Raw genomic sequence first — 21,977 nt, forward strand, 5'->3', positions numbered from 1 at the left:
TCAATCTCTTTCTAACCTCCTAAGTATCATCCAATTAAAATTCAGATGTGATTTGGCCAAATTTCAAGTTTTACTAAAAAATGAGGTTTTATTCTAATGAGAGAGAAAGGAACTCGCCTGTTGGTATGAGTATTTACTGTTCTCAGCACCTTTACTATGGGTAACCAATTCAAGGGTTATGTTTATTCTTGATGCATTTTGTCTTAGCTTAAACATAATTTTATTCTAAATACGGTGTAGTGTTTCAGAAAATGTTGAAGATATGATGTTTCAATATTTGACAAAGTTTTAAAAAATCATTTGAGAGTAAAAACATTTTGATTTGAAAAATTTTGAATGGGAAAACTTTTATAAATATCAATTGGAAACCTTTGCAGATAACTTTTTAAAGTCACTTTAGTGTTTTCTTTAAGACTTTAAGTATGGTTGAGCTTTTGCTTTAATTTTGTTACTACCTAGCTAGAGTTCAATCGCATCTTGCTTAAGTTCTTTTATAGAGGTGTTTGTGAAAATTCATGATTTTAAGTGAATGTGGATGTATGAATGTATTGAACCTACATGATTAGAAGCAAATCATTCATTCGTACTATAACATTCTTTTAAAAGTATTCATATCATCATATACATTTAAGTTTTTCATTTATATTTGTATAATTGTCGTAAATATTTTTATGAAGAAGGAAAAGTTTTTGAAAATTGAATGAGGATACAGACTATCAGACATGATTCCATTATTGACTCATTACTTGATTTTTGGCCTTGGTGAAGTCAACAAATGGAAAGTTGAAACCTTAGAACTTGGGAGAAAAATATCCAAATTGATGGAAATGATGAAATACTTTAATCCGAGGGGAATAGAGAGAAAGAGATTTTAAAGATCACCAAATAAAAGATTTAAAAAAAAGAGAAAGATACGTATCTTTATACATATTTTATATGTATATACATCCATGTATATAGGTATATATATATATGAAAGCTTGTGAAAAGAAAGAAAAAGATCTTTGAGAGAGAGAGAGAGAGATTTTAGAGGAAACGAGATATATATATATATATATATATATATATATATATATATATATATATATATATATATATATAAATTTGTAAATTTGTAAAAGAAGACATGTAACTTGAAGAGAGAAATAAAAGATTATATAAAGGAAAAATGGAATACACACATATATTCATTCATATGTATATAAAAATTCATAAAAGAATATGTTAAATCATAGAAGGAGAAAAACAAAAAAAGATATTCATGTGCACGTATACGTATAAAACATGTATATACGTACAAGTCTTCATGAGTGTTGAAATCAAGAAATAACTTGAAATATCCGACTTCGATTTTTTTTATATAGGCCGGAGATGAACTTGGGTTCATGCAAGTGCCTAGGCTAAGTCTCCAATGCCTCATTAAAGAGGGTTCTTGCTTTTGACGAGGCTATTGCGCCAAGCGCATCGGTGACCGTGCGACTAAGCGATGCTCGATCGCATCGCGCGGTTCTTCGTGACTAATTTAAAAAAAATAAAACAATATGTATAAAAAAGCATAAAACCTTTTTTTTAATGTGTATAAAAATGGTTTCTGTTACAAATGAGGGTTGACTCTGTTTTGAGTGATTCCTGACTCGTTTTAGAACTAGATTGAGTTCAATTGGTTCCCTACATGTTCTAGTGATTGATTTAAGCTCAAAAACACACCTTGGCACCAGAACGAAGCACAAAACACGTTCGGTGCTCCATAACATCAAGTTAGGTTATTTTAATCTCAGCTTTGGATTTTGAGTTTGAAATTCTTGATTTAGATCTAAACTTGGGTTTTAGATCTAATTTGGATCTGAGAGCTGGATTTTGGATTTGAATCTCACGTTTAAAGTTGGGTTTTGAATTTGAATTTTGTGTTTGGGTTCAGACAAGGGTTTAGAAATACAGTTTGGATCGAATAGTTACGAATTTATTTTGGGTCTAGGATTTGACTTAGGGTCTAAAAATTTAAATCCAAATAATTAGGAATTTCGTTAGGGTGAAAATAAAATACAGCATTTTTGCAAAAATTTGGGGCGATAAGCGAATTTCAAAGCGGGTTTTAGTACATGTAATGGTAGAACCATTTTTGTTTCGTAGACTAACTTGATTAGAGTAGCATTTGTTGGAGTTCTCATTGTAGTGCGATATGCTTACAGAGCGTTGTGCATCTTTTCGTGTCAATCTTTTCCAATTTCCATGGTCTACTCCAAGATGCATATCAGAATCGTATTGGTGGCCTCTACTTGCCCATTACCATGGGGATAATAAGGAGTTGAAAAATGATGTGCGACACGGTATTTACTGCACAACAACCTCATCTTTTCATTTTTGAAATGAGTCTCATTATCAGATACTATATCACGAGGGACTCCAAATCTACGAAGAAGATTTTTGTGAATGAAGGACACTATATGACACTCTTCTATTGTTTTGAGCATGACGACTTCTACCCATTTGGTAAAATAGTCTGTTGCAGTAAGAAAATACTTACGGCTATTAAAAGTTGTATGGGATATTGGTCCGACTATGTCAAATGCCCATATTGAAAATAACTAAGGAGATGTTATAGGGTGCAAGTGAAAGGCTGGTGCATGGATTATTGGAGTATGCAGTTGACATTCTTTACATCTTTTGACGAATTGGTAACAATCCTTTTGCATCATAGACCAATAATATCCTGTTCGAATTATTTACTTGGTGAGGGTTTGGTAACCAACATGGTCCTCATAGTCTCCTCGATGTGACTCTTCAATGACTTCTTTTGTCTCATCTTCATCAAAACACTGAGAATATTCGGTACTAAACCCATGCCTATATAACACTCCTGCAAGAATAAAGTACCTTACTGACATATGTTGAATTGTTTTTTGTTCCTTTTTGGGTATTATAATTGGAAATTATCTGCTCTCAATGTACATTTTGATGTCATGATACCAAGACGCATTCCCCTTTTGGATATGATAAACATGCTTCACCATTTCAAAAGCATGATGTTATAATTTTCCAATCTCAAAAGAATGGATTGCTTTGTTGGTTCGAAAGGAGATAAAAGATCCCAAACTCGCGAGACCATCCGTAATAAGGTTGTCTTCTCTTTTTATGTGAGCCAGTTGTATGATCAATATGATCAAAGAGGTGACATTCTCTTGATATGGCCCCAATTTTTCATCTTTGACTTGTCATTCTACATTCACTTGATTGATGATAAGTTGAAAGTCGCCGAAGACATGGACCCTTTTTACTTGAAAATTTAGTAAAGAAAGAAGTCCTTGTATGAGGGCTTCATATTCAATCATGTTATGGGTACATATAAAGTGAGTTTCAAAGAGTATGAGATTATTTCATCTTCCAGAGTGATAAGTAGAATGCTTATACAGGCTCCCATTATGTTTCTGGATCTATCAAAGTACATATTCCATATTGGAACTGTTTCCAATCTTAGTACATGTTCGTTCAGAAACTCATCATTCGTTCTGATTTCCTCATACTAGAAAAAGTTTGCTAACTGATTCGAAATTGTGTGTGCTTTGATTGACTTCTGGGACACATATTCAAGACCATATTACATCAACAAAACTTACAATTTGGCGATCCGCCCATTAAGGAAGGGCTGCTTCAAGATATATTTAAGAGGGTTTAGCTTCTGACACATCCAAACCAATGCTAAACTAGTTTTTTTTTATCGAAAAGTATTTCTTTTCATATTGAACAAAAGTTTTGCTGACATAATATATTACATGCTCGATGCGACTTCATACTTTATATTGTGCCAAAAAGCCGCTATATGCTGAATCATTTACTTTGATGTAAAATAGTAATGGTCTATCCAACCGAGGGGTTTTAGGATTGGTGGATTTAGAATGTATTTCTTGATCTTTTCAAATGATTGTTGTCACTCAAAACCCCATTCATACTTGACGTCTTTCCTTAGTAGCTAGTTGAATGGTTCGCGTCTCATGGCTCAATTGGAGATGAATCGTTTGATGGACTGGATTCACCCTTGCAAACTTTGTAGTTCCTTAATATTGGTTGGTGGTGGCATATCGATGATTACTTTTGCTTGGGTATGATCCATTTTGATCCTCCTATTCCTGACCATGAAACCCAAAATTTACCCAACCTTAAGCACACATTTTTTGGGATTCAAACGAAGCTTGTACTATAAGACGATATATGCATCGATGGTTTTGTGCATTTGGTCATGGAAGATAGCAGTCGTAGGTCTTTGATTAGTTGCTTCAGTATTTCTTAACCCAAACGGCATCACCGTATAACAGAAAGTGCTCCAGGGTGTAGTAAAAGCGGTCTTAGGTTAATCATTGACTGCTAATTTGATTTAGTTATATCATTAATATCCACCCATAAAAAAGAACATTGCGTAGCCAGTAGTACTATCTATCAATAAATCAATGTTCATAAGTGGGTAATTGTCTTTCGGTGTGACTTTGTTCAGGTCTCGAAAATCAATGCATAGCTTGACTTTGCCATTCTTCTTATGGACCACCACAATATTAGCCAACCATTCGGGGTAATCAATAGTGCGAATAAATTTTACTTTTATAAGGTCTTCTAATCCTTCTTTTATGGCCTCTTCTAGTCGACCATCAAGCTTGCACAATTTTTGTTTAACTGACTTGCAACTAGGACTTAAGGGCAAACGACGTTCAACTAGCTGGGGGTCTAAGCTCGACATATTTTCACAGGTCCATGCAAAAGCTTTTTCGTGGCTTATAAGAAAGTTCACCAATTTTTCCTTCTTGTTTACTGATAAACTGGTGCCAATTTGAAGGATCTTAGGATTCTCATTAGTTCTAATGTTAATCTCTTCAACTGAATCATTAGCTAAGGGCAATGGATGTTCTTGTTTTTGAATCTGAGCTAATTATGGTAATTTTGACTAGAGTATTGTCGTAGGTTCTACTTTACCAACTGCATGTTTGATAAATGCTTTATGGGGGGGACTTTCATGGAAAAAGAAGTAACTGAGACATGTTGAGTTTCGACTTCCTACAAAGAAAAGAATAAAGGAAAATTGAACAAAATTAAAATTAATAACAAAAGATTACTTGCATTGCATAATGAAAATTTTTACATCACAAAATTCATGGGAGCATTTGAAAACAAAGGCAAATACTATCAGCCAACAAGATCTTCAAATTTCTTCAGAGTATCCCAATCCTCTGGTGCTCATTTGAAAGGGGATATTGATCGGCTGCAAGATGTCATCTTCATTCTTTTCGATGCCAATGAATGGGTAGCCACCTTTCAAAAGTAGCTAAATTCTCTTAGGGTTCCTCATGAAATGAGCATACAAGGGATGTCTTTGATAACTTAGATGACTGCTTGAAATATTATAGGCACTTCCAGATGATTCACTTATCTCCATGCTCTGCATCCACTCTTTCAAAGGTCATTCCTTCGCCATTCTTATGTTGGGCACGTCCACCGAATCAATTGGCCTAAGGAGTATTGGTTGTACCAATCTCTTGACCGGGTCCTCAGCGCGTACTGTGATTTCTGACGAGCCAAAATTCTATTTGAGACATTGATGAAGAATGGACGAAATTCTTCATACTTCATGAATCCAAGGTTGTCCCAAGAGTAAGTTATATGACGTTGGTACATCCATCACATAGAATGTAATGCAATGACTGGTGCATTCGATGATCATATCCATGTTGAGAGTACTTTTGCTATTCATGCTTTGACTATCGTATCTGTAGATCTTGGTATCATCAGGTTGATATTTGTCTTCAGAAAATCCCAATGCTTTGGTCATGAGATCAAAACAAATATTTAAACCACTTCCTCCATGGATCAATACATATGATACAATCATCTTATTAACTTGGATGACGATGTAAAGAGCATCTTTATGATAATATCCCCATTTTGAGAGGTCATTTTTTGAAAAAGAAATTGACCGGTCCTTAGAAACCCGAATCCAGTCTTCCTTAATCATACGTTCTTCCAAGGGAATGACATCATCCAAGTAGCATGGATCTTTGTTTGATGAGTTATCTGATGGCTCATTATTGCCGCCTCGCAAGAGAAAAGTCTTTGGAATTATGCTAGTTTTTTTGGATGAATTTTTTACCTTGCTGTGCATCATACCAATAAAGTCTAGAGGTTTCTTACTTCGATTCATCATCATGACTTGGTATGAAGTGCTTTCATCACAATGTCAGATGTGCTCCTGCGGATGATACGAGAGTTGAGTGCCTATGTTGATTGTGGCTACTGTTGCCTTTCTATGATTATGAAATGAATTCCTTAATACCTCAGGGATACTATCATCATCAACCTTGAGATCCTTGTTGATGAAATTTTGGATAATGTTTTTGATGACAAAACCATCCTCAGTGTCATGACCAGGGACACAATGAAACTTACATAGTTTTTCTTTATTACCTCCCATCATTTTCAAAGGTTCTGAAATTTTTGGCACTACGACAGTTCCTTTGGCAAGGAGGTATTCTAGGATCTTCTTCTGAGGTTGACTAAGAGGAGTGAACTTTCAATCATAACTCTAGCTTAGGTGTTTGTTCCTTCATTCGTCATTTCCTTTGGATAGCTGTGTGTTTTTCATGTGGTTTGCCTCCTTGTCATGCTTATAACTATCGCCGTTGTCTTTTCAAGTGCCAGAATTTGCTATGAAATGAGTGAACAACTGTCCTCTTCCTCCTTTCTTACCATCTTCTTTATATTTGGGCACAATGATTCCATCAAAATCTCCTTCTTCAATTCTTTCTTCTATTGAATCTGCTTGTTCAATCAACTCGGTGAAGGTCTTGATTGGGGCATTGCAGATGAGACTTTTCAAGGGTTGAGCTTCTTTATCTTATTGCATTGGATTCTCCATTTTTGGATGAATTCTCGAGCCTTTTCTCATTGTTTTTGACAGAGACTGCAAAGGGTGCTAAGGGTTGGAGCCATGGAAACATTTTGCTCAAATCTCTCGACGAACATGTTCACCAACCTATCAAATTCCTTCAGTTTAACTGAGTTAACATTTTCTTTGTACCATTGTACTGGGATGCCATCAAGTCTTCTTGGAAAGTAGTAAAACAAAGCTCTGTTATTTGCTTGTATCTTATAGCAAATAATTGATGAATGTTGAAATATGAACGTATGGGCAGGTGGTTCCATCATATTTGATGAAATCTTGGGCAAACCTTCATGTCTTTGTCCCCTTCAATGCCTAAGTAGTAATCCTCGCATGAGTATGAACGTTTTCCTTTCCCCCTACTTTCAAGGTTGCTCATTCTTTTCTCCCTTTTGTAAAACTTGCGCTTAGTTGAACTTTATTCATCACTTGATTTGACTAATTCTGGCTTTGTCTTTTTCTTCTTGCCCTTGATATCTTTTACTTTCTCTTTAGAACTCTCGCTGTCGGAGCTACAACTCGGGATGTACTTCTTTGTCTTTTTGCTTTTCTTGGCATGCTTTCTCTTTCTTTTTTGGCTTCTCCTCCAAACTTTCGCTTGTGATAGGGCTAGGTGAACTGCTTCCCCAATGATTTCTTTTCCTTTCTTGCTTTTCTTTGTTGTCTTTTTCTTCTTGAGCAGAAGCAATTCAGACTTTTCCTCCTTATTAGTTGCTGAGTGAATCTAGATAATCTTCATCTCAATTCATAGGAGAGAGTTTGTTGTTTTTTTTTTGTTTCTTTTTTTGTTTAGCCAACTTTTCAGTTGCTAGTTATGGAGTAACCATTAGGGCCTTTTGTTCTTCTTGCTCTCTCATAAATCACTCTATGAACAACCAAAACATATGGGTAGACTTCTGGTTCGATTGCTAGGAAACCGAGTGTTTCTAGCATGAGATCAGATGATGAAGCCTCATTTTGAGGAGTCTGCTTAGCTTGTGCTCTAGTTTCAACCATCCTGTTGGCTTTCAAGTATTCACTTATAAGACATAAAAATGAAAAGTCATTGGAAGGAAATGGTGACAAAATGAAAGTTTATATTGCATTAAGAGACTTAAAATTATATCCAAAGAAAACATTTAACTAAAATGACAACGACTGAAGACGAGATAAAAAATACAAAGTTGACAACAAAAACTTTTTAAGGATGGATAGTGGTTGGTTGGCATCTGACTACTTGGCGTATTCATTCTTTACTACTAGGCATGTGAACCAAGTGTATGATATCTGCATCTTCTATTCTTGTCGAGCTACTGCAAATAATGTCGTCTATTGAAGAAAGCTGAGGTCAAATTCGAAAATAGCTCCAATTGGTGTATGCATAGAAATCTTCTGTCTCAGAGAGAATTGTCTCATGCATCTATCAACATAATAATAAACTATGAAATAAGGGCCCAAGAATGTGGTATGACTATGATAATGGTGAGTGTATCTAGGTGGATTCTGGTGACAATCATAATAGTTCCAAATGATTTCTTCATCATCTAACTGCTCATTCAAACAATGGAATTGTTCTAAGACTGTCAATGTTCCATCAGTGTTTCTGAATATACTGGCTTGGGGTCCCGCGTGCTTGAGGAACCACAATTGTAAAACATATGTGCATCATTTTACAAAGTTAACATTTCCAATAGTGAAGCAGGTGAGTCCTCAGTAAAGAAAATCCAAGGCTGTCATTGCCACCTATGTGTCGGGTCCCACTATGTCCCCATATTTGGAAAAGTTGGATAATAAGAACATTTAGGAGGTCAGTTCTATTAGTGAAAATAGTTACTCTTACTGTTCAAAGCAGCATATAATGTTTAACTCTTCCTATGACTTTTCGAGATAAGGTGTAAGGTTCAACATAGACTCTAAACTCTTCATATAGATTTTTTAGGTAGATGCTCTGACTCTCATAGTTTTCTACTAGGGGCCAAGTTTTTCGTCCAGTAAAGTGAGCTATAAGGTCATTTGCATTAACCTTAGTCAGGTTTATAAGGAACTATTTCTCCAATGGGTCATTTGGATCACAAATAGGTGTAGGAAGGTCTAGTATTTCGACAAATTCATCTAATAATACTGTAATTTCTCAAAACAAAAAAGAAGAGGTTCTTGGGTTCCATCATTCGCCAATTGCATGTACCAAATTCTCATCCACTGACTGCATTCCTCCGGCTGCCACTATCTCTAGCCCACATTCTTCAAAGTAAGAAGGAAACATCCGAGAGAAGGTGAGATGCCAAGATCGATACCACTCCAGAGCCAAAGGTTTAGACTCAAGAGAAATATAAGCAGACCGTTCAAGTCCTTTTCCAAAGTTCTTTCTACTGTATGAGTTAAGCTATCGTTTGGCGACCACGTCCGAATGAAACTGGCGAGGACTCTTACCCCAGGCATTGAAGTCATTTTCCTTCTCCGAAACCGACGACCGATTCTTAGCTACGGCAGCATCACTGATCTTAAGAGCATGGAAGTTCTTCATTTGGTTGGACATCGACGAGATTAGGGTCGACTTGCCGCCCTCCCTCTGATTGCATCTACTTTCAGATGGGGATCATCACGGCTTGACGTCGCCCCATCTTTTTACCTTACAAAATGAAGACCGTGAACTCAAACTTGTTTTCTTCTTGCGTGTCATCCATGCGTTTATTTTATTTCACATGTTCATCTATTATTGTTAGGACATCTATCATGTATGTCCTCCTCCCATGTTTCCATGTGTTGCAAGTATTGTTAGTTTATTATGTGTTCATCTATTTTCTTCAATACGTTTTCATCTATGGTTAATACCAAATGTTATCATAAATTCATAACCATTTTCTGAATCGAATCCAAAAAACTTATGATTCAGGAAATAAGTTGAATAGAATCGTTTAAAATTTTGCCAAAAATATAAGATTTCTACAAAAGATAAAAAATAGTTAAAAATGTAAACAGTTTATTGAAGTGGTCACAATACTAATTCAGCAACAATAATTTAATTAAAACAGGGGAAAATGTTGTGAAAGTTGAAGGCTTACTTTATTCGGACCTTCTCACTCCTCTCTCTTTCTAAATGTTTATAATTGCATCTTGAACTTATTATATTTTCTTTCAAATTTTTTAAGCGCATTAGTTCATGCTGTTTTTTTGTGCTTTATGGTAGCTATGTTCAATCATTTACCGAATCTATTGAAGAATATTTATTACATTATTTTGTTTTATATAAATAAATATAAAAACATCAAGAATTTACATTAGCACAAATTATCTTTTTTATTATATATTTTTTCGTGGATGTTTTTTTTTGGTTTTTTTGTCTTTTATTTCTAGATTAAACTTGTTCTCCTTTTGAAAGATCTTCTTAGTATTGTAGTCATTTTGATCACTTTTGTTGTTATTTTTATGAATATTATATAATTGACAAATTTGTCCGTGAAGCTTACGCTTCAATTAACGCCTCCCTTCGCCTTGCCTCATGAGAGGTTCAACTTCTCGCCTCGCTTTATCGCCTTTTACAACATTGCATTTGAGAGTGTAAAACATTTTGCTAACATTTGAAGATCACTTTTTAAAGTAACTTTATTGTTCCCTTAAGACTTTAAGTATGGTTGAGGTTTTGCTTTAATTCAGTTACTACCTAACTAGAGCTCCATCTCATCTTGCTTAAGTTCTTTTAGAGAGGTGCTTGTGATCATTTATGATTTTAATTGAATGTGGATGTATGAATGCATCGAACCTACATGATTAGAAGCAAATCAATTATTCATACAATAACATTCATCTAAAAGCATTCATACCATAACATACATCTAAGTTTTTTTATTTTTATTTGTATAATTGTCATAAATAATTTTATAAAAAGGGAAAAGTTTTTGAAAATGGAATGAGGTTGTAGACCATGGAGCATGACTCCAATATTGGGTCATTACTTGATTTTTAGGCTTGGTGAAGTCAACAAATGAAAAGTTAAAACGTTAAATCTTGGGAGAAAAATATCCAAAAGGATGGAAAAGAGAAAATACTTTAATCCGAGAGGAATAGAAAGAAAGAGAGAGAAAAGAGATTTTAAATATAACAAAAAAAAGGTTTAAAGAGAGAGGGATACATATTTTTATACGTATTATATATATATATATATATATTTGTAAAAGAAGATATTTAACTTGAAGAGAGAAACAAAAGATTCAAAAGAGGGAAAATGTAACACACGTATATATTCATTCATATGTATATGAAAATTCGTAAAAGAATATGTTGAATCCTAGAGGGAGCGAGAGAAAGAGAGATAGTCGTGTGAAAGTATAAATATATAACATGTATATACGTATAGGTCTTCATGAGATTTGAAATCAAGAAATAACTTGAAGTTATTCGACTTTGATTTTTTTATATAGGGCGGAGAGGAACTTGGGCTCATACAAGAGCCTACGCTAAGTCTCCAAGACCTCATTAAAGATGGTTCTTGCTATTGAAAATCTTTTGAAAAACATGATTCCAAATATTTTATTCATCAATATCAACCCTTATTATTTCATTGTTACAAGAGAATATATTTCTCCCACCATTGGGTAAGGAAGAAAACCAAGCAACGTAATAAAACATAATTGAGGTTCCTAATCAGATGATTAAGAAAGAAACTAAACGTAAGAATCAATGTTGTAAAAGGCGATAAAGCGAGGCGAAGCGTTGAACCTCTCATGAGGCGAGGCGAAGCGAGGCGTTAATTGAAGCGTAAGCTTCATAGACAAATTTGTGAATTATATAATATTCATAAAAATAACAACAAAAGTGAGCAAAATGACTACAATACTAAGAAGCTCTTTCAAAAGGAGAACAAGTTTAATCTAGAAATAAAGACAAAAAAACAAAAAAAAAAACATCCACAAAAAAATATATGATAAAAAAGATAATTTGTGCTACTGTAAATTTTTGATGTTTTTATATTTATTTATATAAAACAAAATAATGTAATAAATATTCTTCAATTGATTCGGTAAATGATTGAACATAGCTACCATAAAGCACAAAAAAGCAGCATAAACTAATGCACTTAAAAAATTTGAAAGAAAATATAATAAGTTAAAGATGCAATTATAAACATTTAGAAAGAAAGAGAAGGAGTGAGAAGGTCCGAATAAAGTAAGCCTTCATCTTTCACAACATTTTCCCCTGTTTTAATTAAATTATTGTTGCTGAATTAGTATTGTGACCACTTCAATAAAGTGTTTACATTTTTAACTATTTTTATCTTTTGTAGAAATCTTATATTTTCGGCAAAATTTTAAACGATTCTATTCAACTTATTTCCTGAATCATAAGCTTTTTGGATTCGATTCAGAAAATGATTATGAATTTATGATAACATTTGGTATTAACCATAGATGAAAACGTATTGAAGAAAATAGATGAACACATAATAAACTAACAATACTTGCAACACATGGCAACGTGGGAGGAGGACATACATGATACATGTCCTAACAATATAGATGAACACGTGAAATAAAATAAACGCATGGAAGACACGCGTGAAGAAAACAAGTTTGAGTTCACGGTCATCATTTTGTAAGGTAAAAAGATGGGGTGACGTCAAGCCGTGATGATCCCCACCTGAAAGTAGATGCAATCAAAGGGGAGGGCGGCAAGTCGACCCTAATCTCGTCGATGTCCAACCAAATGGAGAACTTCCATGCTCTTAAGATCGGTGATGCTGCCGTAGCTAAGAATCTGTCGTCGGTTTCGGAGAAGGAAAACGACTTCAATGCTTGGGGTAAGTGTCCTCGCCAGTTTTATTCGGACGCGGTCGCCAAACGATAGCTTAACTCATACAGCAGAAAGAAGGACAAAAGCGTGGAAAGAAATCTTCAATTCCATAGGCGTGCAATGATTTGGGATTGAGAAAAAAGAATTTAGGGTACAAACAATGTTTAATTAGGGCTACGTGTGAAGCCCCTTTATAATTTTATTTTATTTTTAATTTTTTAAATTAAAAAAAACTAAACAGACTTGAGGCATGCGCCTCAAACACGGAGCACACCCTTGATGGAGGCGTACGCCTCATTTGGTAGAGGCGCACGCTTCAGGGACGCGTGCGCCTCACACCTCTGCCTCAAAATGTTTTTTCTAAAAAACGCTTTGAGACACACTTTTTTTGTGTGAAGCGGACGCTTCTCAAGAATGTCATGAAGATATATTTTATCATGTACATATTTGTGAAGGGCTTTCTCATGTTGGACAAATCCCAACTTCAAAAATCAACATAACAACAAAAAGATCTCAACCAGAACACTCATTATTGCCGTTCATTTGGTCATTAATTAAGGAAATTAACACATCATTCTTGAGCAACATCTCAAACATAAACAATGAGTAAAACAATATACAAAGCATATTTTTTCAGAAATACATGAAGGAATGAAATTTATTTCGCCTTGCTCATACTCCTGGTGGACTCAAGAGTTGCTCCCGATTCTGGATAGAAAATCATTAGAGTCTTCTTGCACGGCCATAGGGAGTGTCAAAAGAAAATGGAAAAAAAATGAAAACAAGATGAGGACTACATACATCTAATATAAGTGATTTTAGGGATGACTCTCCCTTTTGGGATGATCCTAGGGTTGCCTTGGGTGAAGCTCCATGATGATGAAGGTATTCCTTCAAGAGTTTTTCTTGTGCTCCCTTGAAGATTTGAAACTTCGAGAATCTTGCTCCTAAGATTGGAGAAGAAGAAGAAAAGAAAAGAGAAATGAAAAAAGGAGCTAAGAAGAGATTGTGGAGGTATTTATAGAGAGTTTTGGAGAGAAAACTCAAATTTTGAATTTTTTTAAATTTAACAAGATTTTCATGACAATTTCAAGTATTTTTGAATGATTTTTAATTTTTTTAAATGGGTTTTGACCAAGTAGAATTGGCCATTAGCCTGCAAATACCCCTTTGGGGTGTGGATAGGGCCAATGCCCACCCATCAGGCCCAAAATCGACCGCCAAAGGTCGGTTTTAGCATCAAATAACACACAAGCCCTAGTTTGGGCACTGTCATGCACGCGACCACGTGTGATCGCATCGTGCGGCACTCAATCGCAACTGCGAGGCGTGCGATCACATCATGTGGTTGCACGCGACTTATTTTTTTTAAAACAAAATAAAACAAAATAATATGAATAAAAAAACATAAAACCTTTTTTAAATGTGTATAAAAATGGTTTTTGTTAAAATTGGGGGGGGGGGACTCCGTTTTGAGTGATTCCACGCTCGTTTTAGATTCAGATTGAGTTCAATTGGTTGCCGACATGATCTAGAGAGTAATTTAAGCTCAAAAACACTTGGCACAAGAACAAATCATAAAACATAGGAGGGTTCGTGAATGCACGCGTGGCGCTCGATGTAACCAAATGTTGTTGTTTTGATTTCGCCTTTGGATTTTGAGTTTGAAATTCTTGATTTAGATCTAGACTTGGGTTTTAGATCTAACTTGGATCCTAGAGTTGGATTTTGGATTTGAATCTCATGTCTAAAGTTGGGTTTTGAATTTGAATTGTGTTTAGGTTCAGACAAGAGGTGGCGGCATCACCGTCTACTGGTCGAGTCACGAGATCTCAAGTGCAAGCACTCGACGCCGTGAATCAACAAATTCGGGTGATAGACGAAGGCGTTGGTCCATCGGTGTCAATTCAACTTAAGCTGTTATTGGTCACATGTCTTTGGATCATTAAACCATGAGATTCTTTCTTTTGTTCACATCAGATCTTTCCTGGTAACTCAGGCTATGAAAAGCATATCTCGAAAATTCTTAGAGATTTATTTTGGATCGAATAGTTACAAATTTGTTTTGGGTCTAGGATTTGGCTTAGAGTCTAAAAATTTAAATCAAAATAATTGAGAATTTTTTTTGGGTGAAAATCAAATACAATCTTTTTGAAAAAATTTGGGGTGATAACATACCCTCAACAAGTCTCCAAAATCACAAGATTGCTGCTCATCTTTAGCTTTTCTTACTTCATTTCAAACAAGCATAAACTATGATCTATATACTTTCCACAGTCTTAAAACTTGTCATTAACCTATGTATTATGCACCATCATTGGAAAACTCCCATGCCCTTAATTTATCTCAAATCTACAAACCTAACATTAATTTCGTTCCATTGTATGATAAACCAGGTTTAATGAAATAAAAATGCTTTCACTTGAAAACCCAAAGCTTTTCTCCTATTGGATACTGTCCCCTGCCATTCCACTATTAGAGCGTTCTTTTACAATTGAATCTCAGTTTGGATGCAAAATCTAGCCAACATTAGAGTTTCTCAACAACATTTGCCAGCCTTTTCTAGGCTCAACATTGATAAAACTTGTTTTATTACATCCTGCATGGAAAATATATGCAAAAATGACTCTGTAATGGATTTGGATCAATTCCCATCCCCAAATCCAATCATGTCCAACTCTATGGACTTAAACTTGGACCATGTATCTTGGAGATCTGGAACCATGATCCAGAATCAAGTTCATTTAATGAGCCGACGGTTACTATTTGCTTTTTTCAAAAGTAGGGCCCACAAAAGGGGTGTCGCCGCTTTCTCTCTCTTCCATTTTTAGTTTTTTCTTTTCTTCTTTTTCCTTTTACTTGTCAATTAAGGCCGTCGCTTATGTCAAACCACCTGAGGCCCATCTGCATCATCTCCGAAGTGATGCAAATGTAACAGAGCACATCTTCCCCCGCATTGTGTTAACTTTTTCAAATATTCTTTATTGCAAAATCAGTTTTATTTCAAATTTTCAAATTTGTTCTTTTTAAACATCCTTTTCCTACTGGACAACATCATTTCCCTTTTTATCTAATTGGTTTTCCCATGCATGGATCAGTCACAATGCATCAATCTCTTCCATTTCAATTATAAATGATTACAGTCCGGGGTAGGGACAAAATTTTTTTCAGGAGTGAGCGAAACGATCGTTCGATTGGGCCAAATGGTGGTTCGACTGGGCCAAACTAAATCAGCCACGGCCTAGGCGCCCCCCCTCTTCGCGCCTGCTTACAGGGATCCCTTCTTCTCCATTTAATCTGTTGTTGTTTGCATTCCAAAATTGATTTTGGTTTTGCCAAATAAAATTTGTTTTGAAAGTGGAAACAAAGGGGAGTTTGTCTGTCAGTATGAGGTTTAGTTGTTTCTAGTGCATTTACTGGGGATAACTAAGCCAAAGGCTGCTCTCATTCTTGACACATTTTCATATTCATTTAAACATTATCCCAAAACTATAACGGTGCGGTGCCTAGTAAGGATTTTCAAAGTGTTTCAAAATTTTAAAGTTTTCATGAAACAAAGAAAAGATGAAATGACAAGATTTTAAAATGCAAAGGTGCTTCATGATCTTTCCTAGAATCTGTTTGATAAAATGATTAGAGGAATATTTTTGGATGAGATAATTATGAGTTAATAAATCATTTTGATTTGGGAAAGCTTTTCAAATATGAAGTTTAAATTCTTTGAAAATATTTGAAGATTAGGAAAATTAGATTTGATATTTAAAAAACTTTTTCCAACTATGCAATTGATTTGGTTGGCTAGTGTTTCCCTTTGAGCCTTATGTAGGTCCAAGATTTTGCTTTAATAAGTTACTATCTAGTTAGAGTTCTATTTCATCTTGCTTAAGCCCTTAGATGAGTGTTTGAGCATTTATAAATCCCATAAGTGCTTATATATGCATGAATGAATGAATTTTATATGCTTGAAAATTGATCATTCATTCCTGTCACAACATTCATTTAAAGACATTCCTGTCACAACATTCATTTAAAGACATTCACATCATCACATGCATCTACAGTTTCATTCATTTGAGAGACTCTATTTTTACTTAGAAAACATTCTTATTTTGAAACTTTTCAATGCAAAAGTTTTTGAAAGTAGAATTGGGTTGTAAGCCATCAAACGTAGCTCCAATGTTGAATATATTACTTTGGTTTGGCCTTGATGAACCTAGTAGATTTAGGTTAAGGAAAATAGAAATTTAAAATTTAGACTTTGAGAGAGAGAGATAGAAAAATACATGTAAAAAAGGAGAGAGAACCAAAGAGGGAGAGAGATTTTAGGATAGAGAATTCAAAGAGACAGATTAATAAAAGGGAAATAAGAGATGGAAATCAAATTGAGATTAATAACAGAGAGAGAGTTTTAATAGGAAGAGAACGATTAATAAAAGAGAGAAAAAGATAGATTTTAAGAGAGAAATTGAAAAGAGAGAGAGATTAGTAAAAGAGAAATAAAAATTTTGAGAAAGAAATCAAAGAAAGAGAAATTTGTAAAAGAGAGACAAATAAATATTTCGAGGGAGAGAAATAAAGATTGTAAGAGAGAAATCAAAAGGTTGAAAAAATAGTAAAAATGAGAAAAAATACAGATTTTAAGGGAAAGAAGAAGAAAGAGAGAGGGAGAGATATTAGTAAAAGAGAGATAAATTAATAAAAGAGAGATTTAGTAACAAGATATCATAAATTTTTATATAAATTATGTTGTAAGTCCAAGAGATAATTTTAGAAATTTACGAACTTGATCGTCTTTATGTAGACTGCAAAGGAACTTGGACACATAAGAGAGCCTAACCCAAGTTTCCAGAGCAGCCTCTTTAAGGGCTTATTTTAAAATACTTTTGAAATGGCAAACAAAATTCAAGAATATATGTAAAAAAATTATATGTATATACGTAAATGAAATCTCCATTAATATTGTGAGTTGCGAAGGACAATATGTCCCTCCTATTGTTGGGTATGGGAGGGAACCTAAACTGTGAAGGAGAATCATTTACTCTTGAAGAGGTTGACGAAAAAGGCTCCTATTGTGCTATTCAAGCACTCCATTCCCATCGAAGAGACGCTTCTCAAAAGAAATCACTTTTTGGGTCTCTTAATAGGATGATTAATAAGCAATTTACCAAGAGAATGAAGCTTAAATAGTAGTTGAAGATGTGGTTTAAAACTAATCATAGAGATTGCATAAAAATGTATATTAATATGTACACATTCATTAGGTTTTGCCTGGGTTGGACAAGCCCCAACCTCAAAAGTCAATATAAAAGAGAAATCTCATTCGTAAGCTCTTGCCATCATCAATCCACACATACATACCATCTATTTCGTAGGGATATATGTGGAACAAACATTCAAAGAGACCTTTGCATGGCCATGGGGAGAAAACTAAAGAGGAAGCCAAGGAAATAGAGACTACATACCTTATGATGGTGTAATGAGAGAAGAGATTTCTCCTTCACTTCCATGGGGCAATAAGACCTCCAAATAAGGACTTCAACTACTTGAAGGTCTCCAGGGGTCTTCCACGTGCTCCTCCTGTGGTCCTTGACAATGGAAGTTGAAAAGGAAGAACATCAAAGTTGAAGATAGAGAAGTGATGAAGAGAGAGTATAGAGGAAGGAAGGAGATAGGCTAGGAAGGATAAAAAATTCTAGTTTGAAGGCTCAAAGGGTTTCCCAAGAGTTAGCACATATTCAAGGTTGAAAATTTGGGAGAATTTATAGGGAAAAATGAAGCTAAAATTTAAAATTTGATTTTTTTTTTAATTTTTCAAGATTTATTAAAATTTCTCAATTTTTCTGAATTTCATTTTCATTTTTTTAAGGTTTTGACTCATGAAGATTGGCCCTTAGCCCTACCAAATCCATTTTGGCTGCAAAGAGTTACTAGGACAACTACATCAAAAGTTACTAAGTGCAAGTGAGAGATTGGCACGTGTATTACCAAGTAAATATTTCTTAATGAATTGGTAACAATATTTTACATAATAAGCTAACAATATACTGCATAAACTATTTTCTTGATGATGGTTCAGTAACCAACATGACCCCCACAATCTCCTTGATGGGCCTCCTCAATGACTTCTTAAGCTACACCTTTATTGAGACATCGAGAGTAATCAGTGCTAAAGCCTTTCTTGTATAATGCTCCTATGAGAACAAAGTATCTCATTGACATGCATTAGATTGCCTTTGGATCCTTTTTAAGCATCCCAGTTAGGAGTTCTTTGGTCTCAATGTAACTCTTGATATTATGATGCCAAGAAGTTTTCTCTCTTGGGCATGGTGAATTTGCTTTGTAGCTTTTAAAATGAGGCACTCTAGCTTTCCAATTTCAAAAGAATGGACTGCTTCATTAGCTCTAAGTGAGATAGTAAACCACATACTCACTAGACCATCAGTGATAAAAATATTTCCCTTGAGCCAACTGTATTTCTTCAAATTGGAGGATCAATGATGTAGCAATCTATTGGTACAACACCTGACTCTCTTTACTTGGAAATTTAGTAGTGTGAAGTCCAAGGAGACCATTTTGCCTTTTGAAGTGACAACAAAATGCCCATACCTACCCCCATTACATTCGTGGATCCATGGAAGAACTTTTTCCATGCCAACGCAACTTCTGACATCAACACATATTCATCGAGAGGTCGTTTGATTGTGGTGGAATGCCATAGAACTGACAAAACGGATGCTGCCGATGCCAATGCTAGCCACTGGCCAGGGCAAAGCCCTCCCAAGCTTCCCTCAGGTATGCACGCTCATCCTTTCAATCCCTTGACCAAGCACTAGCAGAGTCAGATTTTTTTTTTGGTGGGAACGCTCATTCAATACCTTATAATTTGTTTGGGGCACTTGCATGTATAACAAGCACATATATCAAAACATTACCATATATATTAAACTAATTTTGTGAGGCTGCCAGCTATGCCACTTGTCCAAGGCTATGCCTAAACCATTGCTGACACAGCTATGTCTGGTCTTTCTCTCCCTCTAACTCATTCTCTATCTCTTGATATGAAGCCATAAACTAGAAGAAAGAATCACTTGCAGCCCTAATCGGTGGTGGCTTTCATTATAGGTATTGTTACCATACTCTCTTTCTCTCTCTCTCTCTCTCTCTCTCACTCTGTGTGTGTGTGTGTGTGATCCTCTATTTCCCTGGCTCTATCTTCAGCACGAACCTGCAGCTCCCCTCTTCTGTAGCTCATATGAAGGGTATGTATTGTGACTAGCCTTCCACGTGTTTGATGAAATGTATGTGAGGCTAGCAAGTATGGATAGTATATTGTTTGCTATTGTTTGGCATCTGTAGCTATTGTGCGCAAATTGTCATTGTTTTTTTTTTTTTTTTTCAAAACATGCTTAGTTGATTTACCATTTTATGTTTTAAGTCAAGCTAAGATAGTAGCTTTAGAATCGAAGAATGAGCATTAACATCTCAAAGATCTTACATTATCGAGAAATTAAAAAGATGATAAACTCATAGATGAAAGGCAAACACATTCTAGTGAAAAAAAGGATCTGTTTCATCTTAGAAAGGATTTAGAAATCACAAACGAAGTAAAGATCATGAATAGATCAGTTATGGTATTTAAATGAATGAAGGTCAGAGTCTGAGATAAAGAAGAGGATGGCTACCTTCAAGAGAAAGCGACTGTGAGGGTGGAGGAAGCCAAACATGAGTGACCCCAGCCTCTACTATATGAGGCACCAACTTCTTCACGACATTGTACCACCCTTGGCTGTTCTTAGACGATTACTAGTTGAAGGCTTGAACCAACAACATGTATATGTTTAACATATCAGTTGATCAAAGTTCCTGTCTCTGTCAGTATATATTGGCAGGGAGAAAATTAGATAGACAGAGGAATGTATACCCCACTAGTTATTTTGTTACATCACTTTGTGTTTCAGATAACCTTGACAATATTTTTTTTGATATGTGGTTTTGTTCAATGAGATAACCTCTGGAATGCTACTAAAAAATTTGACTTGCAGAATTTAGGTCGGCAAGAGGGCATTCCCTGTTGCAGAATGAGATACATTTGATAATTTGGCATATCCGGAAGATGCTTTGTGTCTCCTTGAACAATCCTATACTGATCCACAAGTACCTGGGTGCAATGTTGAAGATATTAGCAGCATACCAAATCTGGGAATGGTCTGCCAGCCCACTGAAGATGGTTCTTTCTTGGAACTGAATGATTTTTCAGAAGAATCAGGACAAGCCGATTCCCAAGATATTGAAGCAACTGTGATGATTAAGAATCACCTTGACTACTTTAATGCCTCTCCGGCAAGCTTCCCAATTGAAGATCGCTGCCTTTTAGAGATGAATGAGCTTTCAAATCCTATGGATGCCAACTCAAATGATTTTGAAAAACTTGATGAACTCTTACACTTTTTGAATGCAACTGAGAACAATTTGTGTGAGGTTGGGTCAGGTGATGGGGTTCTAGATAAGCCAGATATTTTTGGCAACGGTTTAAATGCAAAGTTAGAGGCAATTTCCATTCTTGAAAGCACTCTTGATGCATGTACTTTCCAACTCTTAGTCCCAAAAATTTCTGCATATTTATCATCTCAATGTCCCAATGACTGATATTTGTTAGTTAGGTGAAGCCTACTGAGTAATTAAGTGATTAATCCACATTAAGATAATTTTGCTTTCTTATTACTCAAATTTATTCCAATAAAATTGGAAATTCAAATTGGTAAGAGGAAGGAAATAAAAATCTGATAACCATTCATCAACTTCGATCTACTGATCGAGTCCCTTTATAAGATGCTGAGCATAAAACTTCAAAGGCGCTGATTGATATGGCTGTCATAAGATTTAATTGAGAAAAGGAGATTTACAACCATGGAGAACTTCATCTTTAGGTTGGTCGCCTGAAAGCCTTACTTTGGTTCGGTGAATGAAGGAAATGATGGGGAGGCAAAGTAGTGCAAAGAAGTGTGAGGTGAGTTTCTCTATTTGCTCAGTGTGTTCACCTTCTGTGACGCAACACCGTGGCTGGAGTGGCTGGATGCGGGTGGCCAAACCCACGAGCACTGGACCATTTGCAAAATATTATACAACAAAAATCTAAATAACTCAGCTTCCTTTTTCTCTCTCGTTCTTTCTTATCTTATCTGATTTCATTTATTTAGTTGTCTCTCTTTTCCCCTCTGTTTGCACTAATATTGCCAAAATCAGTATTTAGATTGAATAAAATAGTCTAGTTAGAGTACTTCAGCAAATCATC

General features: G+C 35.2%; 1 protein-coding gene across 2 annotated transcripts; it reads left to right on the forward strand.

The window, feature by feature from the left end:
- The first annotated feature begins 19,087 nt into the window (after positions 1-19,087).
- LOC116259496 (uncharacterized) lies at positions 19,088-21,244 on the forward strand. 2 transcript variants are annotated; one of them, XR_004173948.2, is made up of 3 exons: positions 19,088-19,477; positions 19,750-19,807; positions 20,728-21,244. XR_004173948.2 is itself a non-coding variant. In XM_050079244.1 (2 exons), the coding sequence occupies exons 1-2, from the start codon at positions 19,282-19,284 to the stop codon at positions 20,928-20,930; spliced, it is 399 nt and encodes a 132-aa protein (XP_049935201.1). In that variant the 5' UTR covers positions 19,092-19,281; the 3' UTR covers positions 20,931-21,244. The 2 variants fall into 2 exon arrangements, 1 of the variants encoding a protein (XP_049935201.1); XM_050079244.1 differs by lacking the exon at positions 19,750-19,807 and having other exon boundaries at positions 19,092-19,477.
- The last annotated feature ends 733 nt before the right edge of the window (positions 21,245-21,977 follow it).

Source organism: Nymphaea colorata, chromosome 8 (assembly GCF_008831285.2).
Source record: "Nymphaea colorata isolate Beijing-Zhang1983 chromosome 8, ASM883128v2, whole genome shotgun sequence".
In the NCBI taxonomy this organism is placed as follows: Eukaryota; Viridiplantae; Streptophyta; class Magnoliopsida; order Nymphaeales; family Nymphaeaceae; genus Nymphaea; species Nymphaea colorata.

Bases quoted from the DNA above. Each gene is read 5' to 3' on its own strand.
- LOC116259496 (XM_050079244.1), top strand. From the start codon at position 19,282: ATGCCCATACCTACCCCCATTACATTCGTGGATCCATGGAAGAACTTT. The intron at 19,478-20,727 runs GTATGCACGCTC...TTTGACTTGCAG, and splicing joins CCCTCCCAAGCTTCCCTCAG to AATTTAGGTCGGCAAGAGGG.